The sequence below is a fragment of the Rhinatrema bivittatum genome, chromosome 8 (genome assembly GCF_901001135.1).
Source record: "Rhinatrema bivittatum chromosome 8, aRhiBiv1.1, whole genome shotgun sequence".
NCBI classification, from domain to species: Eukaryota; Metazoa; Chordata; class Amphibia; order Gymnophiona; family Rhinatrematidae; genus Rhinatrema; species Rhinatrema bivittatum.
In genome coordinates, this window is record NC_042622.1 from 149345358 (window position 1) to 149370935 (window position 25578).

Below are 25578 nucleotides of genomic sequence, written 5' to 3' on the forward strand. Positions count from 1 at the left end.
CTCTGTCACTGACTGTGACCTTGGGGGAGAGCCACTTTACCTTCCTGTGCCTCACATTACACCCTGGTCTGCTGGAGTGTGATTTCTATGATTATCAGAGGGCAAACAAATCTTCACCTTTTGGCACAAATATATTGCCTAATATTGCCAGACTGGCTATGAGTAGGGAGGTAGCCAATGTTATTCGACGCCCAATGTAACACATTGCTGTGGTAGCGATGAATTTAGCAGGGATGTCGACAGCTCCAAAGATGACCTGGATCAGATAGATGTTGACCCCAAAGCTCTGCAGGTCCATAGCCAAACCGTAATAGGAAAAGCTGGTGGAGAACCTGCAGATGGTAATAAGAAACAGAAGAGACTGCGTGAGTTCATCTGTTCTGGCTAGGATTAGAACCCGAAAACTGAAAACAGTCACCGTAAATAATATTATGTGTGTGAAAGGAAGCAGTGACTGTTACTAGTGACATGTGTGTGGCAGGAATTGATTGCGGTAACGTGTGTTTGTGTGTGTGTATGAGAGAGAGGCAGAAGCTGGTTACTCTAAACAGTGGAGTGTGTGTGACAGGGACTGGCGATTGTTTTTAGTAATGTGTGTGACAGAAGATGCTTGCTGTAAAGAATTTCATATGTGTACTTGCAGCCAGTGCTGTATTTGTTTGTGTTACAGGAGCCAGTGACGAAGTGGTTTTCCAATAGCTGTGCAAACTTCTGCAGACTACCTCTGATCACTTTCTTTGCAAATCCAGCACGCACTTTGACCTTAAAAAAATTAGACTTGCAAAGCAATAAAACTGAATGGCCGCTTCCAGCTCTGTGTGCTCTGGTTTGGAGGGCTGGAGGTCTGTGATGGGCTCCAGTTACCCTGGCGTGCCATTAACAATTAAAACAAAGGAGCCACTCACCAGGCTAAGGAGAGACAGAAGGAGATGTGACGCACAGCGGGGGTGCGTAGCAGGTCGGCAGCAGTGTAGGTGGACTCACTTGCAGCTACCTCTTTCTGCATGCTGAATTTCAGGCTCTGCCAAGGAGAAAGAGCAAGGGTTCAGGACAGGAGCCAGTTAAGATGCCAACTCAATTCGTCTGCTGATGTCACAGCCCAGTGTTTGTGACGTCGCAATCCTTCTGAACAACCTGACTCCTCTAATGTCATACCGGAGTGCTTTCGGTATCTCAGCCCTTCCGATCAGCTTGATTCCTCTAGGGAGGCCACAGCCCAGAATGAAGGTGGTCAATGATGTATTTCCACACTACAGGACACCCCTTTGTTAAAAGCCTTACCCTGTTTAAAAGTCTAACCTTCCCGTGCCTCCCATCCTCCCTCTCTGTGCTTTCCTGATTATAAAGGAGGCCTGCACCGCGAGGAGAGAGCAGCCAAGGAGACGGGAAGCTCACAGTACCCCCGCCCTGCGGGCCTGCCATTATTCTGCCCATACTATGCCCCAAGAAACTAAGGAGAACCTGAAAGGGGTGGGGGAGAGGGAGGAGAGGATCTTAGGAATGGGGTAACAGAGAGAGTAATCTGAGGAGGAAGAGGCAATCGGGAAGAACCAGGGGTGATGTGGGAGGGGGAGACGGAGAAAAACCTAAGGAAAAGCAGAGATAGAGAGGGATGCAAGGGGATGAAGTGGGCCTTGGTACTTTTGCATTTGATTCACCTCCTCTGGGGGAACAATGTGTATGTGGGGGGGGGGGAAACTGCTTGTAATATTCTACTGTATTTCTTTTTGCATTTTTGACTTATTGTATGTTTCCTGTGCCATCTGTGTCGGTTGTCGGTTTAAATAAAAAGTTTTAGAAAAAAGAGGGCCTTAGAGGAGGAGGAGGAGGAGGAGATGAAAAGTAACTTTCGAGGGTCGGGAAAGAAGAGATGGAAAGGAAAAAATGAGAACTGGAGAAGAGTTTAAGGGGAACGGCAGATGGAGAGAGAGACCCAGGGTGGGCTTTTGGGTCGGTAACTCGTGCGGCAGCACGGGGTGCACCATGCTGCAGGATGGGTGCCCGTCCTTGTGGTGCCACGGCTCAGCACCAGGGTAGCCTCTGTCTTCTATCTTTGGTCTTTCCGGCACCAAAAGGTTTTCTCTCCCCTTCTCCTCCTTCCTGCACTGACAAGAGAGCAGCAGCACTTCTTACCTGCATCAAACTTTGCACTGGCTTTGCTTTGAGCTTTGCAGACTCGTGGGACCTGTCAGCCACCCTTGATTCAGACTTCATAGTGAAGCTGGCAGAGCAGAACGCAGATGCCGAGAAGAATTGCTGCTCAGCTGGCAGCAGAGAGGGGGGGAAGAGGATCATACTGTTTAAGTATTCATTCTGAATGCTTTCTACCAAAGGCTAAAAACAGTGCAGACATTGCAGCATCCAGAGCGGGTCAACATCCTACTGCTGCCACCTGCCCACAGGCAAAGGGTGGTGGGGCACAAGGGCCGGCTGGAGTCGCTGCACCCCACCTTGAAGCTCCATTCACTGCGGGTCTCAGGCCTATAGCGGGCACAGGGAGGGAGATGTAAGAGGCACTGGCGTGAGCCTGTAGGAGCAGCAAGGAGGTGCTCCTGAATGGAAAGAAACACCACCCAAATATGGCTCAGGAGAAAATGGAGCCGCACCTGGAGATCTCTGGGTTGAGTGGTGGAAGTTTGAAAAGATCCAAAACTAGTGAGATGAGACGAGAGGAGGAACGCATCTCTTTGTGCACCATTGCTTGCACATCTGGGTGGGGACCATTTTTGGTTCTTGCATAGGGCACAGTTTACCCTTCGGCTGACCTTAAGGTATCTAGCAAAGAACATGGTTAGGCAATAGAGAGAATGGATGGAGCAGAAAGGAGGGGGAGAGAGAGCAGAAGAGGAGAGGGCAGGAAGAGGGGAATGATGACGTATTGCACCATCTGCACCTCCTCTTAAAATTCTCTATCTGCCCACATCTCACGTAGGACATTCAGTCTAATTTCTTTTTCCATGCATGGCAGATTGAAAGGCAGGACAACTATTCATTCTACTCTTGCTTAAGCAGAACACAGAGCAATTTCTTAACAAGCGGCCTGTCCTATATAAAGCAGGACATTCAGCCGCCCTACCTGGTGTCTGTGACAAAACAACCCTTCCAATTAGTCCAGTTCCTCTAATATACCTCTGTGGTCAGCTTTTCCCCTTCTTCTTGTCTTCCATTTATCCTTGCCACCTTCTTCAGCATCCTCACTGCCTGCTCAGGCTTCCTAGCCAGAACCAACCAGCGGGCCGATTCTGGGAACCACCTACGCAAACCGGACAGGGACAAAAAAAACGTATATGTATGTCTGAATCTATTCAGTATCTTTTTACTTTCTAAAGTGACATATATTCCAATAGGATAATTATTTTGCCAGAGCCAGTGGCCTTCTGGTGGCCAGCTTGCCGGTATCAGTCAGTCCAGAAGGAGAGGGAGCACCTCCTAATAGTTAAGCAATGGGAGCTCAGTCACCTTCCTGCAGCCGCAGTTCTTATCCCTTTCCATAGTCTGGGGCTCATTACCTGTCCTGGATCGAACTTTGATCAAGGTACCCAAGTTACTTTTATCAAGAAAAGGTAATGAGCTCCATCCTGATGGCAAGAGATTAGAACGGAGGCTGCCGGGAGGAGCATGATGATTTTGTGGTTGGCTTTTAATTAAGATCTGGTTAATTTCATCAGAAACAATGGTAACCCCCAAGCAGAACAGAGCAATCTGGTCCTGGTATTTTCCCCTCCCCCATGCAAGAGAAAATCAGATAGAACCAAATCGACCTGCCTTGCTGAATGAGAAGCTGTGGGTGAGAGCGACTGAGGCCACATACCAGGAATAGAGGAAGAAGACGAAAAATGGCAGGGAGACAATGAGCTGCAGCCAGCGCCAGTCCCGAATAGCATAAGCCAGCCCCGCTAGGACGAGTTGGCCAGTGGTGTAGAAATATCCAGTCAGCGTCCCAGTGATTGCACGCACTCTGGTGGGAATCCATTCCACAACTGAAAGAGAAAATGCGTTGACAATCGGATAACTCCGTGAGGCTGGGAACTTTATGCAGAGCCCCAGCCAGTCCAAGAGCTGGATTTGAGCCTCCTACCCAACCAGACTGGGAAAACAATGTTCTCATATGGGGAGTGTTAAGAACATAGCAGATGGAGCTTGGTCCACCAATCCCAGCACCCTGTCTGCATGGCCAGTTTAGGGCTCTCCAAAGCACCTGGCAGATCCCAAATAGGAAGATCCATTCCCTGCTGTGATTCTTAAATTCACCGGGATAATAATCATTAATGGACCTCTCCTTCAGAAACTTGTCCAAACCTTTTTTAAACACAGCTATACTACTAGCCTTGACTACATTCTCTGGCAATAAATCTCATAGGTTAATTGTTCATTGACAAAAAACAGTTTCCTATATTTGTTTTAAATCTGTTTGTAACAGATGGGAGATATTGGGGGCCATGAAAAAGGTGTTATAAGTCAAGGAGGCTAATTTCAAAGGCATTGGGCCTGACTTTCAAAAGGCTTTACATGCTTAAAAACGGGCTTTTCATGTGTAAAAACACTATACCTGTGTAAGTGGGCCTTTGAAAATTGCTACAATATATGCCAATGAATTGTCCATAGGATTCACCTGCGTAAGTGCACTTTATGTGGGTAAATGGCTTTTGAAAATTGCTACAATAGTAGTTTCGTTTACACGTGTATATCCTTTTGAAAATTACCCCCTTAGTCGGGAACCACGAGGGTAAACATGGGATTTACATGGGTAGAATGTCTGAATTCTCCTAACTAGGTTTTCCTTGACTATTGCATGCCCTGTATACTGATCATCCCTACTCCACCATCAAGCCCCTTCAATTAGTCCAAAACACTGCTGCAAGACTGCTTTCAGACACACGCAGATACAATTATATCATGGCCAGTCACCCACACTGCATTGGCGCCCAATCATTTATACCGAGTTCAGTACAAACTTGCATTACTCATTCACAATGTTCTGCATCATGTGAAATCCCCATGGGTCTGCAGTACCCTAAAAATCAGCACTCCAACCAGATCTCTCCTCTCGGCTTCTCACTCCCTCCTGGAAGTTCCATCTTTGCACACTGCTAAACTATCCTCAACCCATGAAAGGGTTTTTTCACTTGATGAACCCACCCTATCGAACTCCTTTCTGCAGCATGTATGCCAGCAGACAAAGAAAAAGGAGTTTAAAGTTGCCCTTAAGACCCACCTCTTTGCTACTGCCTTTTCCTTAAATACATCAAGCAGCTCTGTCTGTTGTCAATGCCATGGTTCCAAGCACAGGCAAGCGTCTTCTCAATGTATCCACCTTTGTTAATTCTGAGCCTTATTTCAACCACCAACTTGCTCCTCAGTTGGGTCAGCTAACAACTGTAGCCTCTTAAATATAACCAGTGTTTTGGTTTTTATTATTTTAGTTGTTTGTTAATGTTCAGTATTTATTTTTTGTCTTTTTTTTGTACAATCATGTATTTTTATGTTTTTTTATCTTGTTACCCACCCAGAACTTTGGAGGGTGTGGGATAGCAGTAATTTTAAATAAATAAATGCTCACGGTTCCACAATGTGTGTACCTCTTGCTGTAGTATAGAGGAGTGTTCCCAAGGGTGTAACTTGGGCGGTGGAGAAGACTACAGGCATGCATTGAAGTTTAAAAAATGTTAGTCCTTTGCAGTATCATTCTAGATGGAGTCAGTGTACAAGCAGCCTTTTATCCACAGAACAAGCTGATCTGAAATACGATACACACGGCTCCCTTCTGTCTGAATATCAGATGGATTTATGTGGACTAAAAAATAGGCATGTAGGATTCCAGTTAGGGTCACTACTGGAAACCAGTGGCATCTCTAGACAGAAGGATCTGGGAGTGCAACGGGGAATGCGGGGTAGGAAGTAAGCTAAGTATTGAGAGGGGCAAGCCAAAGTGACTTTTCCACACATCACACCCATCTCCACAGCATGGCCCCTTGCCTTTAATTTGACTATAAAAGACACAATAAGAAAAAGTCCCAAGGGCCTTCTGCACAATTTTAAAAATTCTGGCCAGTTTCATCTTTCTAGTAAACTGCTATCACAAATATTTGATCCTCATTCAATCAATTCTTCTAAATGGATATGAGAGTGAAGTCTGAAATCTATACAGGAAGGGACAGAATCTCAATATAAATCCTACACCTCCCCTTCTGTAACACAATCTGAATTCACAAACATTCCCCCAACAAAGGAGCTTGGATGTTTTTCCCTTACAACTACTATACAAAAAAAATACAAAAAATATTTTCAAATTCTGGTGGCACCTTCCACTGCTAGACACTATGGGGTAGATTTTAAGACATGTGCGCGCGCTACCTGGCGCACCCACATGGACACGCGATTTTATAACATGCGCGCTGCCTTCTCCCGTTTCCTACCCCCCACCCCACCTTCCAGTCCCTTCCCCTAACTTCCCTGCCCCCCAGCCCTAAGCTAACCCCCCCAAAAAATTGGCCTGCACCAGTGTGTTGGGAGCCTCTGACCCCGCCCCGCCCCCAGACCACCTCGCCCCTTTTTGCAAGCCCTGGGACTAACACGCGTCCCGGGGCTTTACGCGAGTAACCTTTTGAAAATCTGCCCCTTTGTGAAGTAAATCAAAACCCTGCAAAAAAGACACTGAGAATCTACCTATCATAATGTTACAGCATTAAACCAAGGACTCAAATGCTACCTGTGAAAAAGCTGCACTGTTAATATTACACAGAGTCCCAGAATACCAATACATCACCTACTGGAGAAACAAAACAAATCCAATTGCTACAGATCCCCACACAGACACTACAGACTATCTTGGTCATATACACAGAACAAAAACAGACCTTTTCCAAATACAGAATAAAGAACCACAAATTAGAACCAGAAACATGCAGACAAAAATTGATATGAAAACCCCAAAAAGATGGATTCTGTATACACTTTACCATTCCTTGAAAATCATCAAAGAATAAATTCAAGAAATATAAAAAATCATTCATAATAGTAAAATACTAATAAAAAAAATAAATATTTCAAAATCACTGACAAATAAAATAACATCCAAAAATTAAAAACTCATATACACATTTTAAAAAGTTTACCAAGCACCAATAACATTTTGCAAAACTGCAGACACATCAAATAATACCTAATAATTAAAACTAATAAGGATTTTAAAAATCCCTCGCTATCCATACCTAGGAATTTTCGATTTCCAGTCACTCTGAGATTGTCGAGGAATAGGGGGCTGGGGAAAGGGAGGGGTGCCATGCAAACTTTATCTTCTCTCACACACACTCATACATGTTCATTATTTCTTATTGTGTAATATTAACCCCATACACCCTCTCTCTCATATAAACAGGCTCTCAAACAGAAGCTCTCATGCCCTCGCTCTCTTCCCCACACAAATAAGCTTTAACTCACACACACTCACATGTTCTCACACTCACACAGGCTGTCTCACACACATGCTCTTACTGCCCAGGTTCCCTCATATACACACTCCCTCTCCCTCTCTCTCTCACACATGCACACACAGGGTCTCTCCCTCCCACATGAACACTCTCCACACACAAACAGGCTCTTTTTCTCACATGCTCTCTCTCGCAGTCTCCTTCACACACACACACACACACACACACTCTTACATACAGGCTATCACTCTTATGCTGTCTCTCATAGGCTCCCTATAAAGGATTGGCTCTACAACCCCTCCTTAACTTGTGGGGGATCAGACATCTAGCCTGGTCTACCTTAAAAGCCACAGAGAGAGAGTTCTGTGGGCAGGTCCCTGGGAGGAGAAATAAGAATGTGAGTCCAGTTGGGAACAAGCAGACCCTCAGTCTCCAGGAGATGATAGCTCCTGAAACATAACTGTTCTGAAGGTGAATGCTGTAAGTTATACTGCTGGAGGTAAGCAGTTTACGTATTGTACATGCTCGTGTTAAAAATAAAATGGAATCATTAAGAAGAAGACTGGAGTCAGCGTGGATTGTGTCTCCAGCCTAATATGTTTTCTGTTCGGAGATTTCTGCATCACGCGACTGAACAGGCAGAAACTCAAATCTACAAGGGAGGGGAAAAGAGTAGAGAAGAAAATAAAAGTTTGTTGAGTGAATCCTGCCTAAAGAAGCAGTTTGAGTCAGAGCACTGAGAAGATTAAAAGACTGTGGCTCGGGGGGGGGGGAGCACAGAAACCAAAACAGCCGAAAAACCTTTGTTTGATACAAAGAGCTATGTCTTGGGGCATGAAAGAAAAAAATAGCTTTAAAAGTACTATTGCGGGTAAGGGAAGAAGTTCTGCATACATAAACAGGGAAATAAAATGAGTCACTTGCTGAACAAGCAGGTTTATTTTCCTTTTCCTGGCAGAGAAAAAAAAAAAGGGGGGGGGGGGAACTGTTTGTTACAGTTTGTGTTTGAACAGGGCATGGCCCAGAAAAAAAGTGCCGCTGCCAGAGTGCTTGAAAGAAGTGAGCAGCCATGTACTTTTGTGTGGTAGAGGTTCTCCTCTCTAGAGAGCAGGAGTGGAGGGAGACCCAGAGCCTGCCCAAAATAAGTGAATAGATAATGCAGCCAGAAAAGCCAGCCAAGTTAGTGGAGCCAGATAACCCAGGAATCCAGGCCACGCAGAAAAGTGAATGTCTACAGCTGAAGGCTGAAATACATGAGATTGTGGCAGAGATGGACCAAGTGCTGAGCGAGTTGTGGCAATTCACCAGAGAGGAATAGTGTGCGTGTGTGTGTGTGTGGGTGTGTGTGTGTGTGTATGTGTGTGTGTTTCAGAAAAACATGGAGTGGAACCAGTGAAAATACTGCTGGAACAGTTGCCAGAAGAGAAGCCAGAGTTGCAAGGTCAGGCACAGCTGACTGCAAGGAAAAAGAATGAAAGTCAAGAGAATGAATCTGCAGTAACTGTGGCTTGTGTACAGGAGAGCTCATGGTGCAGCTTCACAGACTGGCCTGAAGAAGGTAGTATAGAGGAGTCAGATGGAGGGGCTGTAGAGCGGTCAGGTGGAGGGGCTGCAGAGTGGCCAAAAAGAGCTGCTACAGCGAGGCCAGAGGGCGGCGCTGCAAAGTGGCAAGACAGAGATATTACAGAGTTGCCAGCTGGAGGCGCTACAGAGAGATCAGAGGAAGGTGCTACAGAGCAGCCAGACAGAAACACTGCAGAATAGCCAGAGGGAGCTGCTGCAGATGGAGATGGTGCAGAGGGGTCAAAAGATATTGTGAGAAAAACTGGAAAAGAGATAAAACCTGTCACAGTGCGAAGTGAAGAATTGCAAGTTATAGAGTGAGTGGAAGAGAAGCCACAACAGATACACCCAAGTGGAGTCAAGAGCGTCCTGACGGAGGAGGATCAGAACTCTGAGCTGCAGATGTATTCATATAAAAGACTGTGGGTGAACATTGGGTAAAGAGTGTAGTGGGTGGTTGTGGTAATTGCGGTTTGGTTAAGGGTAATGAAAGGGGGAGAGCATGATGCTATAATCTCTACCTGGAGTTTAACTGGGAAGAGGACAGAAGGAGCATATAAGGAAGAGAAGTTACTTCCCTGGATGGGATCCAGAGTGAGTACTGGCACTCACCCCAATGGGTTTGAACTGAGGGGAAAGGTATGTAATGGAGTAGCTCTATAACTCCTCTTTAACCTGTGTGGGACCAGGCATCTAGCCTGGTCCAACTTAAAAGCCAAAAAGAGAGAGAGCTGTATGGGTGGTTCCCTGTACGTACCTGGATCAGTCCAGACAGTGGGTTATGTCCCCAATCCAGCAGATGGAGTCAGCACAAGCTTTGAGGGGGCGTATCCATATATACTACTACCCCCTCTGCAGGAGTTCAGTATCTCCTGACTCCAGCAGATGCGAGTAGGGGAATCAGGCTTCTCCTCTTTTTCCTTCTTTCTCACTTTTTGGCTTGATTGTCTGGCTTGTTGCTGTCTTTTTCTCGTATACAGCAAAAAAAATAAATAAAAATAAAAAAGTAAGGCAGGGTCCTTTCACCTTTTGGGGAGTGACTTATCTTCCTTGTCTCTTCTCTGCGGCCGTGCTGTTTATTTCTCTTTGCAGCCAGGGGTAAGTTGGTTTTATTCCTTTGTAGTTTTTCCTTCACAGCACAGCCCCCGGTGCCCGCGAAAGCCAGTGGAGCCGGCCTCTTCGTTTTACACTCCCTCACCCGCGGCCAATTTGCAGCTCCTCGTGGGCTGCTGCGGCGCTTAGGGAAAGACGTCTGGGGCGGGTTGTGTGGCCGGGAAGGCCCCCCCGCGGCACAGTTATGTTTCAGCTCCTGAAACATAACTGTCCTGAAGGTAAAGTTGTAAGTTATACAACTAGAGGTAAGCAGTTTACATATTGTGTATGCTGTTATCTACCTTATAAATGGCCTGTGACCGACGGCCCGCAAATGCGCAGTAGAGCACAGCTCTACTGCGCATGTGCGGGCAAGGATGTCGATCAGAAAAAAAAAATGGCGGTGGGGCCGCAGGAGCGGGAGGAGAAGCAGCGGCGCCGCGCGCGCGCGCGGTGCCGCTGCTTCTCCTCCCCAGATCTGCCGGCAGATCTCGGGGGGGGGTGTCACTCCCGCGCCCCCCCCCCCCCCGAGATCTGGCGGCAGGAGCGGGAGGAGTTAATGGAGCCGGGTGAGGGTTGCGGGAAGTCGCGCTTACGGCGCCGGGAGGAAATGGAGGTGGGTGAAGGGAGGGAGAGGGGGACTGAGTGAGTGGGAGGGAGAGGGGGACTGAGTGAGTGGGAGGGAGGGAGAGGGGGACTGAGTGGGAGGGAGTGAGGGAGAGGGGGGACTGAGTGAGAGGAGAGGGAGGGTGGAGAGGAGTGGGTGGGGGAGGGGGGTGGTGAAGAGTGAGGGGAGAGAGAATGAGGGGGAGGTGAGAGACAGAGGGATGTAGCCCGTTTTAACGGGCTTTACGGCTTGTTATAAATAAAGTAGAATTTATTTATTTAGAAATACTTAAATTCTGCAACTTCCAAATTTAAAATTTGTTCAGGGCAGATCACATAAGTACATACATAATACATAAATATATAACAAATAATACCCATATATTATATAGCCATTACATGAAATTAACACATCTTATTAATACCATATATTTCTTGAAAAAGATGTGTTTTTACCCCCTTCCTGAAGCCTTCACATCCTGCATTCCTCTCAACTCAACTGGCAAATTATTCACCTATGCTGGAGCGACAAATGAAAAAGCTCTGGATCGAGTTCGAGATAACCTACCCTCTTTCACTGATGGCACATTCAACAAACCCCTGGATTATGAGCACAAAGTTCTACTTGGGGTATAATATGACAGCATTTTCTTCAAGACACTGTAAACCCCCGTATACAGCAACTTATGTACCATAACCATCAGACAAAACCTTGCCTGAACTTTTACTGGTAACCAGTGTAGATGCTGGAGCACAGATAATACTTGCTCAAGTTTAGGCAAACCCAAACAAATCCATGCTGCAGCCTTCTGCAAGAAGTGCAGTGTTCTCAGCACGTTGTCTGGCAGACCCACCAGCAATGTTGCAGAATAGACCGAGGTGACTCAAGACCAACAACTCAAGTACAGTCCTAAATAGTCCCTTGAGCATAAAAGGGCGTACCGGTTTCAATAGTTTTAATTTATAAAACGCGGCACGTGATACACAGCTAACATGTGGCTTCATTTACAAAGAAGAGTCTAAGAGTACTCCCAGGCTACAAATTTCAAACAAAATTTGGATCTGGTTACCCTCAATTACTAAACTGCAGCTGACCTGAGTAACTGGTTGTTTGCTTATCCATAAGACTTTCATTTTCTCAGTGTTCAATAATAAACTATTAGATCCCAACCATTTTTTAATGAATGAAATACATCTATTAAAACACAGTAATGGTATTTCCCCTGGGAAGTGATTAGGTAAATAAACCTGTACATCGTCTGCATACATAAAAAGCACATTCAATTTATAGATTCAAACCCTAATGGTGCCATATAAATGTTGAAAAGTACAGAGGATAGAGATGATCCTTGGGGTACCCCATATTCTATTTGTCGCCTGCTAGAGTGGTCCAAACCCATTTGTACCCTAAACTGTCTGGCATTCAGATACGAGTGAAACAAATTAGCACTTTTCCAGTGATATCAAGATGTTCCAGGCGAGAAATCCAAATGTTGTGTCTTACTGAGTCAGACTGTCCCAAGATCCCAGTTTTATCTCTCACCATCCTACTTAGCAATGTTTCCATCAAAGATAGTAATAATCCTTCTGTGTTATTCCCTTTTCTAAAACCATAAAGGTGAATTTTAAAAGCCTGACCGCATCCATTAATTAGGGGATGTGCAAATATGTCAGGCTTGCGTGCACCAAGCGGATTTTGAAAGCCACCTGGATACACGTGGAAATGCTGCTGTGTGCACATTACGGAAGCTTTCAAAAAGGGGTGGGCGGGGCTGTGGTCTGGGCGGGGCATGGGCGTTTCAGGGCACGAATCTGAGATGTGAGGTTAAATATTTTCGCAATCCAGTGCGTGCCAATGCGCCCTGCCACGTAACTTTGCTTCTGCTATGGAATCCATGTAAGTTATAAAATAAAGATAAATAGGCAGATTTGCGGGATTTTAAGGGTCAGGAATAACTGGGAGAAGTGAAGGCTATTAAACTAGGCAGCTTTGGGGGTCCTGTCTCTTAACTGGGCAAACTGGGAAGGAACTGGTAAAAAATAGAAATGGTATCGGCGTCCACCCCTTTTAAAATCCCCAAATTTATGTTGTAGAAAGACATTTGTGCACACTTGTGTGTGCCCACTTAAAATTTGGCACACGTGTGTGTGGCCAGGCTACTTTATAACATTTTATAACATGCGTGCATAAATGCATGCAAGTTATAAAATAGCTGTGTCCCAGGGCATGGCTGATGAATGCGTGCACATGTGTGCCCACATGCCACCTTGAAAGTTACCATCTCTCCGCTAATCATGTAAAATTTTTTCTGAACTTATATACTCCTCAAGCTGACCAAGGACACACTTTTCTAGAATCTCAGCTAGTGTAGGCAGATTTGACACTGGCCTATAGTTAGAAGGATCTGTCAATGATTAATTCTTATCCTTCACTATCAGTCTCACCATTGCTTTTTTAAATTGCATTGGGATAGTATCTACTGTCAGGGACTTATTCACCAGATGATGTATTATAGCCAATGATGGTTGAGAAGTTGCCTTGATGAAAGCAAATGGTCATGGATCTAAAGGAAATGAAGTAACTTTAAACTTTGAAATAACTTCTCTAATCTCAATTTATGAAACTTGTTCAAATTCATTCCATTTATCCTTAAGAAAAAAGCTGGAGTCAGTGTGGATTGTGTCTCCAGCCTAAGACGTTACCTGGCTATCCCACACTCCCTTACATACAGGGGTGGATTGGCCTATTGGGGGATCGGGCATCCCCCCGGTGGGTCAGTCGCACTGGTCACTTGGCCTGCTGAGGGGCTGCTGTGGAAGAAGGTCTCAGTGGGGCTGAGACAGAGTGCAACCCACCGTGACTGGATGAAGGGCTCGGTGGGGCCCTGATGGAGTTTAACCCGCCGCGGCTCGAAGAAGGGCTTGGCGGGGCTGTAATGTGGCCCCTCCCCCTTCCCCCAAATCCACAACAATCTTTGGGTGAGTAGAAATCAAGATTCTGGTATTTATTTATTTTATGGAATGGAGAGCTGGAGATTTTTTTAATCTTGTTTTAAATTTTGGAGTGTTATTTCATGTGTCTGCTGTTTTGAAATATTTTTGTGGTATTTGGAAAATATTAGAACACATTTATGTGACATTTTAAAATTATTAGATGTTTCTGGCCTGTTTTGACATGAAGAAGTCAGATACCCTGTGGGCTGGTTTTGAAAAAAATCCCCCGGGCTGATATTTTTCTGCAGTCCACCCTTGCTTACATACTCACATGCACAAACACACACACAGATACTCATACACACACAAGCAGGCTCTCATTCTCACATGTTCTCTCTCACAGGCTCCTTCAGTCACACAGGCACACTCTCACTCTCTCATACTCTCTCTCATAGGCGCCCCCTACATACACATGCCCTCACACACACTCCCTCTCTCTCACACACGCACATGCTGTCACTCTCACATTCTCTCACTCCCATAGGCTCACACACACACATATATACACACACTCATTCACTCTTGTTTCACTGCTTTGCCCAGCAATATCACTTACTCAGTGACACTGAGTCCAGCCCAATCCCCGAAATGGACATGCCAGTCAGAAAGCGGAACACGCAATACCAGACAAAATTTGGGGAGAACGCAGCACAGGTTCCCGTGATGGCCATCTGTAAGTGAGACCAGATCAGGATAGTTCGCCGGCCAAACCTAGGGTGCAGGAAACAAACCAGGTAAAATTAAGGCACTAGAATCAATTTTCAAAGGGTTTAGGTGCCTAACTTTGGGAGTTAGGTACCTAAATTATTATGTATTATTTATATATACATAAATAAATTGGCCCCTTTGAAAAATAACTAAGGCTGAGTGTCTAAATTTGAGGGCCTAAAAAGTGGGTGACTTGGGGGGCCGAATTAGAGCGGGGGAAAATGTTAGGAGCTTAGCAGTGATTTTCAGTGTTAGGAAAATTAAGATCCTGAATACAGGCCTAAATGACTTGCAGGCCTAAATTTAGGATTCTAAGAGACTGATTTTCAGTCAACCTTAGGATCCTAAATATTCGGCTGAAAATTCACCTAAATTTAGGATCCTAAATCTTAGGTCCCTAAGTAGCAATGCAGTTCATTTGTGTAGATTTTGGACCCTGAGGTGGTCATTTTTTCAAACAGCATTAAGCTCTTACTGCGCAGTAAACAACTTGTGGTAGTCATAATGCCTGGTATTTTAAATACAGCTGTTGTTTTCCCCTCAATAATGCTAGTATGGTAATAAGCTGCATTGCATGCAAATGTTTTGCAAATGAATGAAAGCAGCTCATTATTAGGAAATTTCATATTAATAAAACAATGCGGTTTGCCTGAAATTCGCAAGCTGTATTATTTTCATTTAAGTTGGCTACAACATAGGAGTTGTAGCTTATTTCCCCCGGGAGCTTCAGGATGCTAAGGAAGAACTGTAAGTTAAAGGGCCAGAGTGGCCTGATGTCCCCCCTCCAACCAAAATGTAGAAAACCTTTCAAGGGTCTTGTGTGACCTCCCTGCCCCCCCCCCCCCTATCCTCAGTTGCTCCTATATATAGCTCTAGCGCCCAATTTAAACATCTTTTTAAAAAGATGCATGGCGTAGGCCCCTTCCTCTTCCCTTGGACAAAAGTTTCCCCTGGCTTTCAGGATCCCCTGATAAGGGCATAACTTGAAAACCGGCTGGCCAGCACCAATATTTCTAGGCCAGTACAGTGCTCCAAGCCCAACAAGGCTACCAGGGTTTCAAAGGTATGACCTGTGAGGGTAGAGGAGGGTTAGAATGGGGGTGTTTTTGGAGGCCGAGGGGGTGCAGAGGCTTAGAGGAGTGTAATTTTGTCAAAGGGGTGAGCTTGGGAAGGGAGGGGGAAGGTCCTGCACTGTGCATCTTTAAAAGAAAAATGTCATAAGACCCCCCTAGAGGGGTTTCCACACTTTGGAAGGTGAGGCCTTTGGGCCATTGGGAAAATACTGCAAGGTTTCCTAAACTGCTTATCAAAATAACCCCCTAAGGCCTGGATTTTCTAAGGTCGCAGACCTTAGAAAATCCGGCGGTAATGGGGGCGGGGTGGCGAAGTGAGGGGCGGGCCTGCAAAAGCCGGCAGCGATCGCACCTCCACAGTGTTATCACTGCCGGCTTTCGCACCCAGTAGCGCCATCGTAGAAGGTGGTGCTATTGGGCGCGAAACTGGCGGCGAAAAGGGCCCTTACCTTTTCGCCGTCAGCGATGTCTTCGCAGCATCCGCCCCAGTGCCGCCCCGACTCCTCCCCTTCCGGTGAGGCTGCTGCCCAGAACCCGCCCCAATCTAGGTATCCCTTTTGAAAATGATCCCCTAAGTTAGGTCTATTATTTCTTTATTTATTATTAGGTGCCTAGTGTTGAAAATCAATGCTAAGCACCTAACTAGTTTCTGTACCCTAACTCACCCCTGTAGCTATCCATTTTTTAGGGTCCTTAATTTAGGGGCCTAGTAAACTAGGAGTCTCAATTTAGGAACTCAGTCCTAATACATTTTCAAAAGGACCAATTTACGGGCCCAGTTACCAAAGTTAGGCTCCTACATCCTTTGAAAATTGACCTCTAAATTATAGAGGCTTACATTTAGGGAGAAAATTTCCACTGAAAACCTAGGTTCCTAAACTTGGCTGAAAATCTTCCTAAATTTAGGTGTCTAAGATTTAATTTTTGAACATTGACTGTATTTTCTTTTCCCTTTTGTTTGTGTGTCTTAAAGGATTACTTTCACTGTCCTTCTGTACTCTAGTTTAAAAATGTTTTAAAATGTAGATTAGTAAACTGTCTTGAAAATCATGCTCCTCAACTGCTGGAGGCAAGCACTGTGGTGCTCGGCAGCAGGAGCAGCCTGGGTCTTCAGCCCGGCCCTCGTTCTACCATGAAGCAGAGTTGAGAAACGGTGGTGTTCGCTTGCTATTTGGCGTCTGTTGCGCCACGTGGAATGATGCTGGATGCGGCAGTGGCGCGCAAGATCAGACCCACCTGTCAGAGAGGCTGCCAAAGACGATGGCTCCCACCAGCACTCCCACCATGTAAATGGACTGTCCCATCTGACTTATGGTTCTCTGGTCACACACCAGGTCCCACTGTGAGAAACCAGAAGTGGGCATCGTCAATAGAGTGGGGAGAGAGGGGAGGTAGAGAGGGGATAAGCAGAGGAGGCAAGAATTCCCCTCCCCACCCCTCAAGAGCAGACGTCATGAGCATTAAGTTAAAAAAATGTACACACAGAAACTCACATGGACAGGCACATACACACAAGCATAGATACCTCAGGATGGGATGGTAATTCACCACTGCATGTGCTACTTCAGTTCCAGCCATGTCTAATATCAATATTTGCTAATGTATTTTATATGTGCATGGAAATGCGCGAGTATGATATAAAATATGCTTACATCTGCCCAACAAAATGTTCACATATCTAAAAGGAATACAGCATGATTTTAACATAGCTGGATAAATTGCAAAGCTGCTACTTACCCACAGGCCGATACAGTTCAGTGCGCTCCGGCGCACTGTTAACCCGCGTTTGGACGCTCGTTTTCGACGCGCTACCTTTACCCCTTATTCAATAAGGGGTAAATGTGCAGCCAAGCCTCACATTTTACTTTCAGAAATTAGCGCCGACCCAAAGGTAGGCGTTAATTTCTCTCGGCACCGGGAAAGTGTACAGAAAAGCAGTAAAATATCGCAAGGCGATATTAAGTCGGAGGTCCCAAAAGTTAAAAATAATAAAAAATAATAAAAAAAAAAATTTAAAATCGGCCCGCGGCTCGCGGGTTAAAAACCGGACGCTCAGTTTTGCTGGCATCCAGTTTCCGAACCCGTGGCTGTCAGCGGGTTTGAGAACCGACGCTGGCAAAATTGAGCGTTGGCTGTCAAACTCGCTGACAGCCATCGCTCCTGTCAAAAAGTGGCGCTAGGGACGCGCTAGTGTCCCTAGCGCCACTTTTTACCACGGGCCCTAATTTGAATAATTTTTTAGTGAATCGCACACACAGGACAGTGGCCTGTGCGCGCACCGGGAGAGCGGGCGCTCGCCTGCCCTCCTGTGATTTTTACTGTATCGGCCCGCCAGAGAGGTCAAAATGTATCCCGATAAGTGGTGCAAATCTGTTATCTACACTATTTGTTATCCTAATTGTAATCATTTACACGAGAAAATTGAACCTGTGTACTTTCCTTAGCACTTGTTGGCTTTTACAGGTGTAAATCATGAACTTTTATAGCGTGTACGCGCAAAGAAAATGACCAGTTTTAGTAATTAGTCCACCAGTTTGCTCGTCTAGCTCTAGGTCATGAAGACCCTTCTGGTTCTTCAGCCTGAATTCCACCCCCCCCCCCCCCCCCCCCCCCCGTTTTCCCAGACCAAGCACCCAGTTGGTATTGGGCTATAAATAATTTTATTCTCGCTCACGCCAGATAATTAGCAGGTGAAAATATGCGCAGGTAATGGCCGGACGCACGTCGCTCTGCCAGGTTATAAAATAGGAACTTCTACGCATAAGTGCTGACCCCACCCTGAAATGCCCCTGGCCCTCCCCTAGCCCGTTCCTGTTTAATTTGAGCAAAGGTATTCGCGCACCGTTATTTGCACGTGTATGCTTGAGGTTTATAAAATAGCACTTACATGAAGATGTGCTAATTTGCATGTGTGAAAATCTTTGAAAATTCACTTTTAAACTATGTGGCGTGCTGTACAAGTCACACTGGATACACTGTTCCTGCCCTGAAGGGCCTACACAAACTAAGGGGGTCGTTTTCAATAGCTTTTGCACGCGTGCGATAGGGTGATCGGGGCGGAGTCGGGCCCAGGAAGAGGAGGAGTCGGGGCGGCACCGGGGCCGATGCTGCGGAGACATCGCCGGCGGCGAAAGGTAAGGACCCTTATCGCCGCCAGTTTCGTGCCAAATAACTACACCTTTTATAGTGTAGTTATTCAGTGCGAAAGCCGGCAGCCAGCGCACCGCAGTGGTGTGATGGCTGCCGGCTTTCGCAGGCCCGCCCCCCGGTACCGCGCGATTCACTATTCTCTGCGAGAATAATGAATCCAGGCCTAAGTCAGGGAGGTTAGAGGTGTACAGACTGGAGGCCTTGCTACTGGCCCATTCCTCTTACCTCGGTGACGATGGTGGAGCTGAATCCACTCTTATCGTATGTCCAGCCGTCCTCGCAGGGCTCTGTATCCATGCCTGTGGTGTTACCAGCTGTGGCGTTGGGCTCTAGGAGCCACCACTGAGCCCTGGTGTACCGCAGGCACCTTTCTGGTCGTTGGCTCCCATCCAGCGGTGCAAAGGCCCTTACAAGTTTTGCTGGGTCCCAGCTTGCCACCCAGCTGGCGCTGACATTGTCCGTGGGCCGTGGCCGGCAGCGGTGCTCAGGGACGGCGGCCGTGAAGTTCTGAAGGAGGTTGTGATTTGCAAACAACAGGATAGGGATGGAGAGCAGGATCACGTTGATAATCTGGAAACGCCCTACGCCACCTACCTGCTCCAGGAGGTCCGCAAAAGCCATCTGTCTGCAGAGCACAACGGAGCCAGAAAAAATTACAATAACAGATCTTTCTTCACAAGTCGAACTGAGTGAGACAAATCCTTATTCTAGTTTAGAAGGGATACGAAACTTGTTAAAAATGCGCCTATGAAATTTGTTGGTTTAAGGGTTAAAAAGGCCTTGACATTTTAACCATGCTAGATTGCTGGCGGCTCCTGATAATCCTTTGGGACCCTCTTTCCCTCCACTTTGAAATTAATCTTACTGTTTCCCTACCGTCTTTTTGGACTTTTTGAAAAAATGAATTAAAAAGGCTTCACCTTTAAGCATGTAATTAATAAATTTATAATGGGTGCAGGAGCTGTGCTGCTAGATCTGCACTGGCCAGATTCATCCACCGATCCTGGTGCTGGACAGCCTCTGAAGGTTTAACTGTATTCCCCCTTCCTAGGTTGCCTAATGGACAACCCAAAGAAAAAAGCTCCAGCTTCAGACTGGCTGCCAGCTGTGCCCTTCCCTCCCCTGCGGGATGCAGATCTAGTCTCTGTCCAGGATTGCTCTTCTCCTTGTGAATTTTCAGGCACCTTGCTTCAGCCACCCCTCCCCTCTCCCCCTATTCCACCTTCTCTTCCCTGGATTCCACGTCCCAGAGCAGAACCACACTCAGCCTTCAAACACCCAGCGGTAAGGAGCAAAGGGCTTGAGACATTTTCTTTTCAGGGGAGGGGAAGTTGCTTAAGTCCAACCTCCGAAACACTGAGCTAGCCTCTCAGGTTTTTTTTTGTCTAAGCCTTCAGCGAGTTATATACAACTCGGGCAACATCATTTGGTTAACGTTTCACTTGGTCTTTTAGCAGGATTAGCACAAAAGCAAGTGACAAGGCAGAAAAATAAAAAAGATATATCTGGAAGGATGTGAGAAAATGTGAGAGGTGGGGGTGGGGGTGGGGGGAGGAAGAGAGAGAATTAGTCCTGTACAAATCTGGGCCATGATGCCACCTCTCTGCCCACCACTCACCCCCCGTTCCGTCTTGTGCTCCTGTAGATAGTGCAGATTCTCTATACCTCTCAGAGAAGTCCAGGCCTAGGCTCGGGCAGTTTAGAGAAAATGGTGACTGTAAGGTCTACTTCCTAGAGAAGTCTGCAGTCTAGTCATGGCTGTTGGATAAGTCTGTATGAGCAAGATGTGCCCAGATTATTCTATCACAGACATTGATTAGTGTCTTTCTCATGGCCTCAGTGCTGTAGATAAGAATAATGGATTATTGTATCACAGCCCAATCAGTGCGTTTCTGTGGTGGGAACAGCAGGAATGGCGCCTCTTGATGACATCAGTGCAGCTCTATATTTAAACCCCAGCCACAGTCCTAGCCAGTGCCTTAGCAACAGGTCCTCCTGCCGTGCCTAGTTGCCTTCAGTGTGTGTTGCATCTTTCTTCTTATTCCTATCTGCTCTGCTCCAGCCTCGCTTTGCTTCTGCTCCAGTCCTTCTCCTGCCTGCCTTGTTCCAGTCCTGCCTTGCCTTGCTTTGGTCCTGCTCCGTCTCTCCCTCTTCTTCCCTTGCCTAATTCTCTACCTCCCTTCCTTTCGTTCTCTGACTGCCTCTTGGATCTTGACCTCTGCTTTGGATCCCAACGCTGCCTAATCTCTGCCTTCCCCGACCATTGCCCGGTTACTGTCTCTGCCTGATCACTCCTCATGGAACCTTCACCTGAGTCCTGCTGGCCTCAAAACTCAAGGGGGAAAGAGGCTGGCAAAGGTGAAGCCTAGCTCCTGCCCCATTCTGAGCGAGTCTGCCTCCTATCGGTGGGGGCCCAGCTCAGCCCAGGCCATTCCTGGTTTGGCCCACCAAGTCCAACCACAGCAGGAACAACTGGTCTTCCCAAGGTCTGGCAGTTCTTTTGGATGCTATGCAGGCCGAACTTCTGGTATTAGCATCTCGCCCGCTGCCTGCCCCAGCACCACTCTGGGTTCCAGTGCCCATCACTTACCTGGTACTGCCTCCCATGTATGACGGAGACCCCAAATCCTGCAGGGGTTTTATTAATCAGTGCAGCATGCACTTTGAGCTGCAAGCTGCAAACTTCCCTTCTGACCAGATGTAACAGGATTCCTGAGTGAGAGATATACAGACCATACACACACACACACACACACACACACACACACACACACTGTAATATACAAGATATGTATATAGTAATAAAATAAAGATTTATTTACAGCACACATACTTCATTTCCCGTGACTATAATACATACCAAATCAGCATCCTGCCACTCATCAGGTCGGGGAACCCCGGAGCGACTGAAAAACAGGAGCACGCAGCTTCAACGGGAAAGATCCCGCGCCACTCGTCAGTGCACAGGTGAGGCTCTGGTCTCCCACTGGAGAACCCCGAACTTTTATAGGGCTTTGTAAACAAGTATACAGGCAGACAAGCTAGCTACTGCTTGAGCCTGGGAACCTTCCTGTCCAGTGTAGGGCTGCTGTCCAGGCATCCCTCCTCCTGTTGAGTCAGGTCCCAGGCACAGACAAGCTACTCTCCCCCACAACTACCTGCTTAAGCCCTGCTGATACTGTTCTTCACTTGATAAACAAGTTTCCAAAGTTCAACACAGTGTTTGTCCTGAGAGCATTTTTTCTCCCATCGTATTACATTCCACCTCTTGCTCTCAGGATAAATCACATACCGCTTCTTCATAATGTATTTTTCTAACCCATACTCATGTTACTAAAGCAGAATACATATCTTAATTCTATACTAGAGATACCATATACACACAAATAGTATTATTATTAGTACTAAAACTATTAAAATGGGATGGATCACACAGTTTTAAGAAGTTAGTAGCTTTTGGTAAAGCGCCAGGGAAAATGTCCCACCAACTATGGGCAGTTCTGTTTTAGCTGCTAATTTGATTAACTTATCCTGTAATAATGGCTTGAGCTTTGTGTGCCAACATGAACTGATTAATCAGGCTAACATGATGTTGCAATGACATGCTAAAAGCAATGAAATGAAGCATTCTCATTACAGAGAAGCAGAAATAATATTGTTTGTCTGCAATGTACAAAGTATCTTAACTAAAGAAGAAAATCATAGTCTATTACCGTAGTCTATTGCTCTCTCTCTCTCCCCTCTTTCTCACTGTCTCCCCTATATACTACAAATGCCTGTGAAAACAACAGTTTCCCTCCCTCTGAGTTCTTATCAGTTTTCAGAAACAGCTGTGCGGCCTAGTCTGTGTCTGGGTGAAAACTCTGTATTCATTCGGCCTCTCCAACATTTTTCACCCCTGGATTCAGAGTTTTCACACCGACACCTGCTGGATGAAAATGTTTCCTAATCTATAAGAAGGGCAACCAAAATGATAAAAGGAGTGGAATGATTCCCTTATGAGGAAAAGCTAAAGAGGTTAGGTCTCTTCAGCCTGGAAAAGAGATGGCTGTGGGGAGATATGGTAGAGGTCTATAAAAATAACAAGTGGAGTGGAATGAGTAAACGTTAATCAGTTGTTTACTCTTTCAAAGAGTGCAAAGACTAAGGAACACTCAATGACGTTTCTAGATGATACATTTAAAACTAATAAGAAAAAATATTGTTTTACTTAATGCATAATTAAGCTCTAGAATTCATTGCCAGAGGATGTTGTGAAAGCTATTAGTGTAGCTGCATTTAAAAAAGGTTTGAACAAGTTCCTGGAGGAAAAGTCCATAAATCATTATTAAGGTAGAGTTGCAGAAATCCACTTCTTATATCTGTGATAAGCTGTATGGAATGTATCTACCCCTTGGGATCCTGCCAGGTACTTGTGACCTGGATTGGCCACTGTTGGAAACAGTATACTGGTCTTGATGGATCTTTCTTCTGACCCAGTATAGTAAATCTTGTGTAGTTGTGAACCTCTCATTGGAGACCTAGAGGAAATGCTGAAGCAATTCCGTCTCATCTTTGATGAGCCAGGGTGTTCCTCCTCGACGGCCTTGGAATTCCTCTGCCTCAAGCAGAGAACCAAGACTGTCAGCAACTATGCCATCCACTTCCTGACCTTGGCTTCAGAGTTCAGATGGAAAGAACAGATAAGTTAACAGCCATCGTCTGGCAAGGTCTGTCAGACTGCATTAAAGATGAACTTGCAAGACAAGAAGTACCAGGTAGTTTAGACGACCTCATTGCTCTGCATCTAAATTGTTGTCCGCTTCCAGGATTGATTAAGGGAATGAGATGCCTATCAATGTCATATGAAACTGGCTCCCTGGGTCCAATGACTCCTGGTAGCTCTAGTCAAGGAATCTGCTTATGTCTCGGCCCCCTGAGGAAACCATGCAGCTTGGGAGGGCAGGCTAATCAATGAGGAGAAACGGTGTTGTTGACACCTCACTCTGTGTCTCTACTATGCTGGCCAATGCTATGCTACATAGTGCCCCGAGAAGTCAGAAAACTCCTGAGCCTAAGGTTGGTTGGGGAGGCTGCCCTAGGTTATACTTCTTCCTCTCCACAACTGCTTGTTCCCATCCGCCTCAGCTCCGCCACAACACAAGTAACCACAGAAGCTTTCTTGGATTCTGGGGCCAGATTCAATTTCATAGAGGAAGCCTTGGATGCCAGTATAATCTACCAGTGACTCCACTAGCATCCCAGCTGAGAATTTCATCAGTATATGGGGAGCCTCTCATGGGTTTTGTGGCTATGACAACCGTCTCTCATACCTTACAAAATGGAGCCTTACATTAGGAGCAAATCACGCTTTTTGCCCTCTCTAGGGCAGTAAACCCAATTATTTTGGGCCTACCCTGGTTGATCAAACATAACCCCATCATTGACTGGCAGGTGCTCAAAATATCTTGATGGGGACCCAGATGCCAATAGCAATGTCTTCTTCCAGTCTTGCCATCATTGACTGCTGCTTGGACACCTGTTCCAGTGCTACAAGGACTTCCCCACAATATGCTGTTTTCTCTGTCATTTTTAGCAAGAAACATCCAGAGATGCTGCCGCCCCATAGGTTGTATGACTGTGCCATTGGCCTTTTGCCAGGGAAGAATCCTCCTAGAGAATAGGGATGTGAATCGTTTTAGGACGATTAAAATTATCGTCCGATAATTTTAATATCGTCTTAAACCGTTATGGAACACAATACAATAGAGATTCTAACGATTTATCGTTATAAATCGTTAGAATCGTGAGCCGGCACACTAAAACCCCCTAAAACCCACCCCCGACCCTTTAAATTAAATCCCCCACCCTCCCGAACCCCCCCCCCAAATGAGTTAAATAACCTGCGGGTCCAGCGGCGGTCCGGAACGGCAGCGGTCCGGAACGGGCTCCTGCTCCTGAATCTTGTTGTCTTCAGCCGGCGCCATTTTCCAAAATGGCGCCGAAAAATGGCGGCGGCCATAGACGAACACGATTGGACGGCAGGAGGTCCTTCCGGACCCCCGCTGGACTTTTGGCAAGTCTCGTGGGGGTCAGGAGGCCCCCCACAAGCTGGCCAAAAGTTCCTGGAGGTCCAGCGGGGGTCAGGGAGCGATTTCCCGCCGCGAATCGTTTTCGTACGGAAAATGGCGCCGGCAGGAGATCGACTGCAGGAGGTTGTTCAGCGAGGCGCCGGAACCCTCGCTGAACGACCTCCTGCAGTCGATCTCCTGCCGGCGCCATTTTCCGTACGAAAACGATTCGTGGCGGGAAATCGCTCCCTGACCCCCGCTGGACCTCCAGGAACTTTTGGCCAGCTTGTGGGGGGCCTCCTGACCCCCACGAGACTTGCCAAAAGTCCAGCGGGGGTCCGGAAGAACCTCCTGCCGTCCAATCGTGTTCGTCTATGGCCGCCGCCATTTTTCGGCGCCATTTTGGAAAATGGCGCCGGCTGAAGACAACAAGATTCAGGAGCAGGAGCCCGTTCCGGACCGCTGCCGTTCCGGACCGCCGCTGGACCCGCAGGTTATTTAACTCATTTGGGGGGGGGTTCGGGAGGGTGGGGGATTTAATTTAAAGGGTCGGGGGTGGGTTTTAGGGGGTTTTAATGTGCCGGTTTTGCGATTTTTAGATTTTTAGATTTTTCACGATTTTTCACGATTTTTCATGATATTTTACCCCCCCAAACGGCAACAATACGATTCCCTCCCCCTCCCAGCCGAAATCGATCGTTAAGACGATCGAGGACACGATTCACATCCCTACTAGAGAATGCATCTACCCTCTATCAGTCCCTGAAACAAAGGCCGTGATTGACTACATCAGAGGAAACCAGGAGTGTGGTTTCATTTGGCCATCCTCATCACCAGCAGGATCTGGTTTCTTCTTTGTGGGGAACAAAGTTAGATCTCTTAGGCCATGTATTGATTACAGGGGCCTCAACA

The 25578-nt window shown here is 46.5% G+C and overlaps 1 protein-coding gene across 2 annotated transcripts in view; it reads right to left on the minus strand.

Annotated features, from left to right (window-relative positions):
- The window catches only part of LOC115096679 (solute carrier family 22 member 6-A-like), a 33336-nt gene extending 11657 nt beyond the window's left edge, over positions 1-21679 (minus strand). Inside the window, exons 1-7 of one of the 2 annotated variants that reach the window (XM_029611667.1) lie at positions 21477-21679; positions 16703-16806; positions 14242-14396; positions 3812-3980; positions 3130-3253; positions 906-1021; positions 118-332 (exon numbers count right to left, since the gene is read on the minus strand). In XM_029611667.1, coding sequence (XP_029467527.1) covers positions 118-332; positions 906-1021; positions 3130-3253; positions 3812-3980; positions 14242-14396; positions 16703-16770 — 847 coding nt within the window. In that variant the 5' untranslated portion in view covers positions 16771-16806; positions 21477-21679. Of the gene's footprint in view, positions 1-117; positions 333-905; positions 1022-3129; positions 3254-3811; positions 3981-14241; positions 14397-16702; positions 16807-18841; positions 20019-21476 lie in introns of those variants that run through there. The other variant, XM_029611666.1, reaches the window with a different exon arrangement.
- Between the last annotated feature and the right edge of the window lie 3899 nt (positions 21680-25578).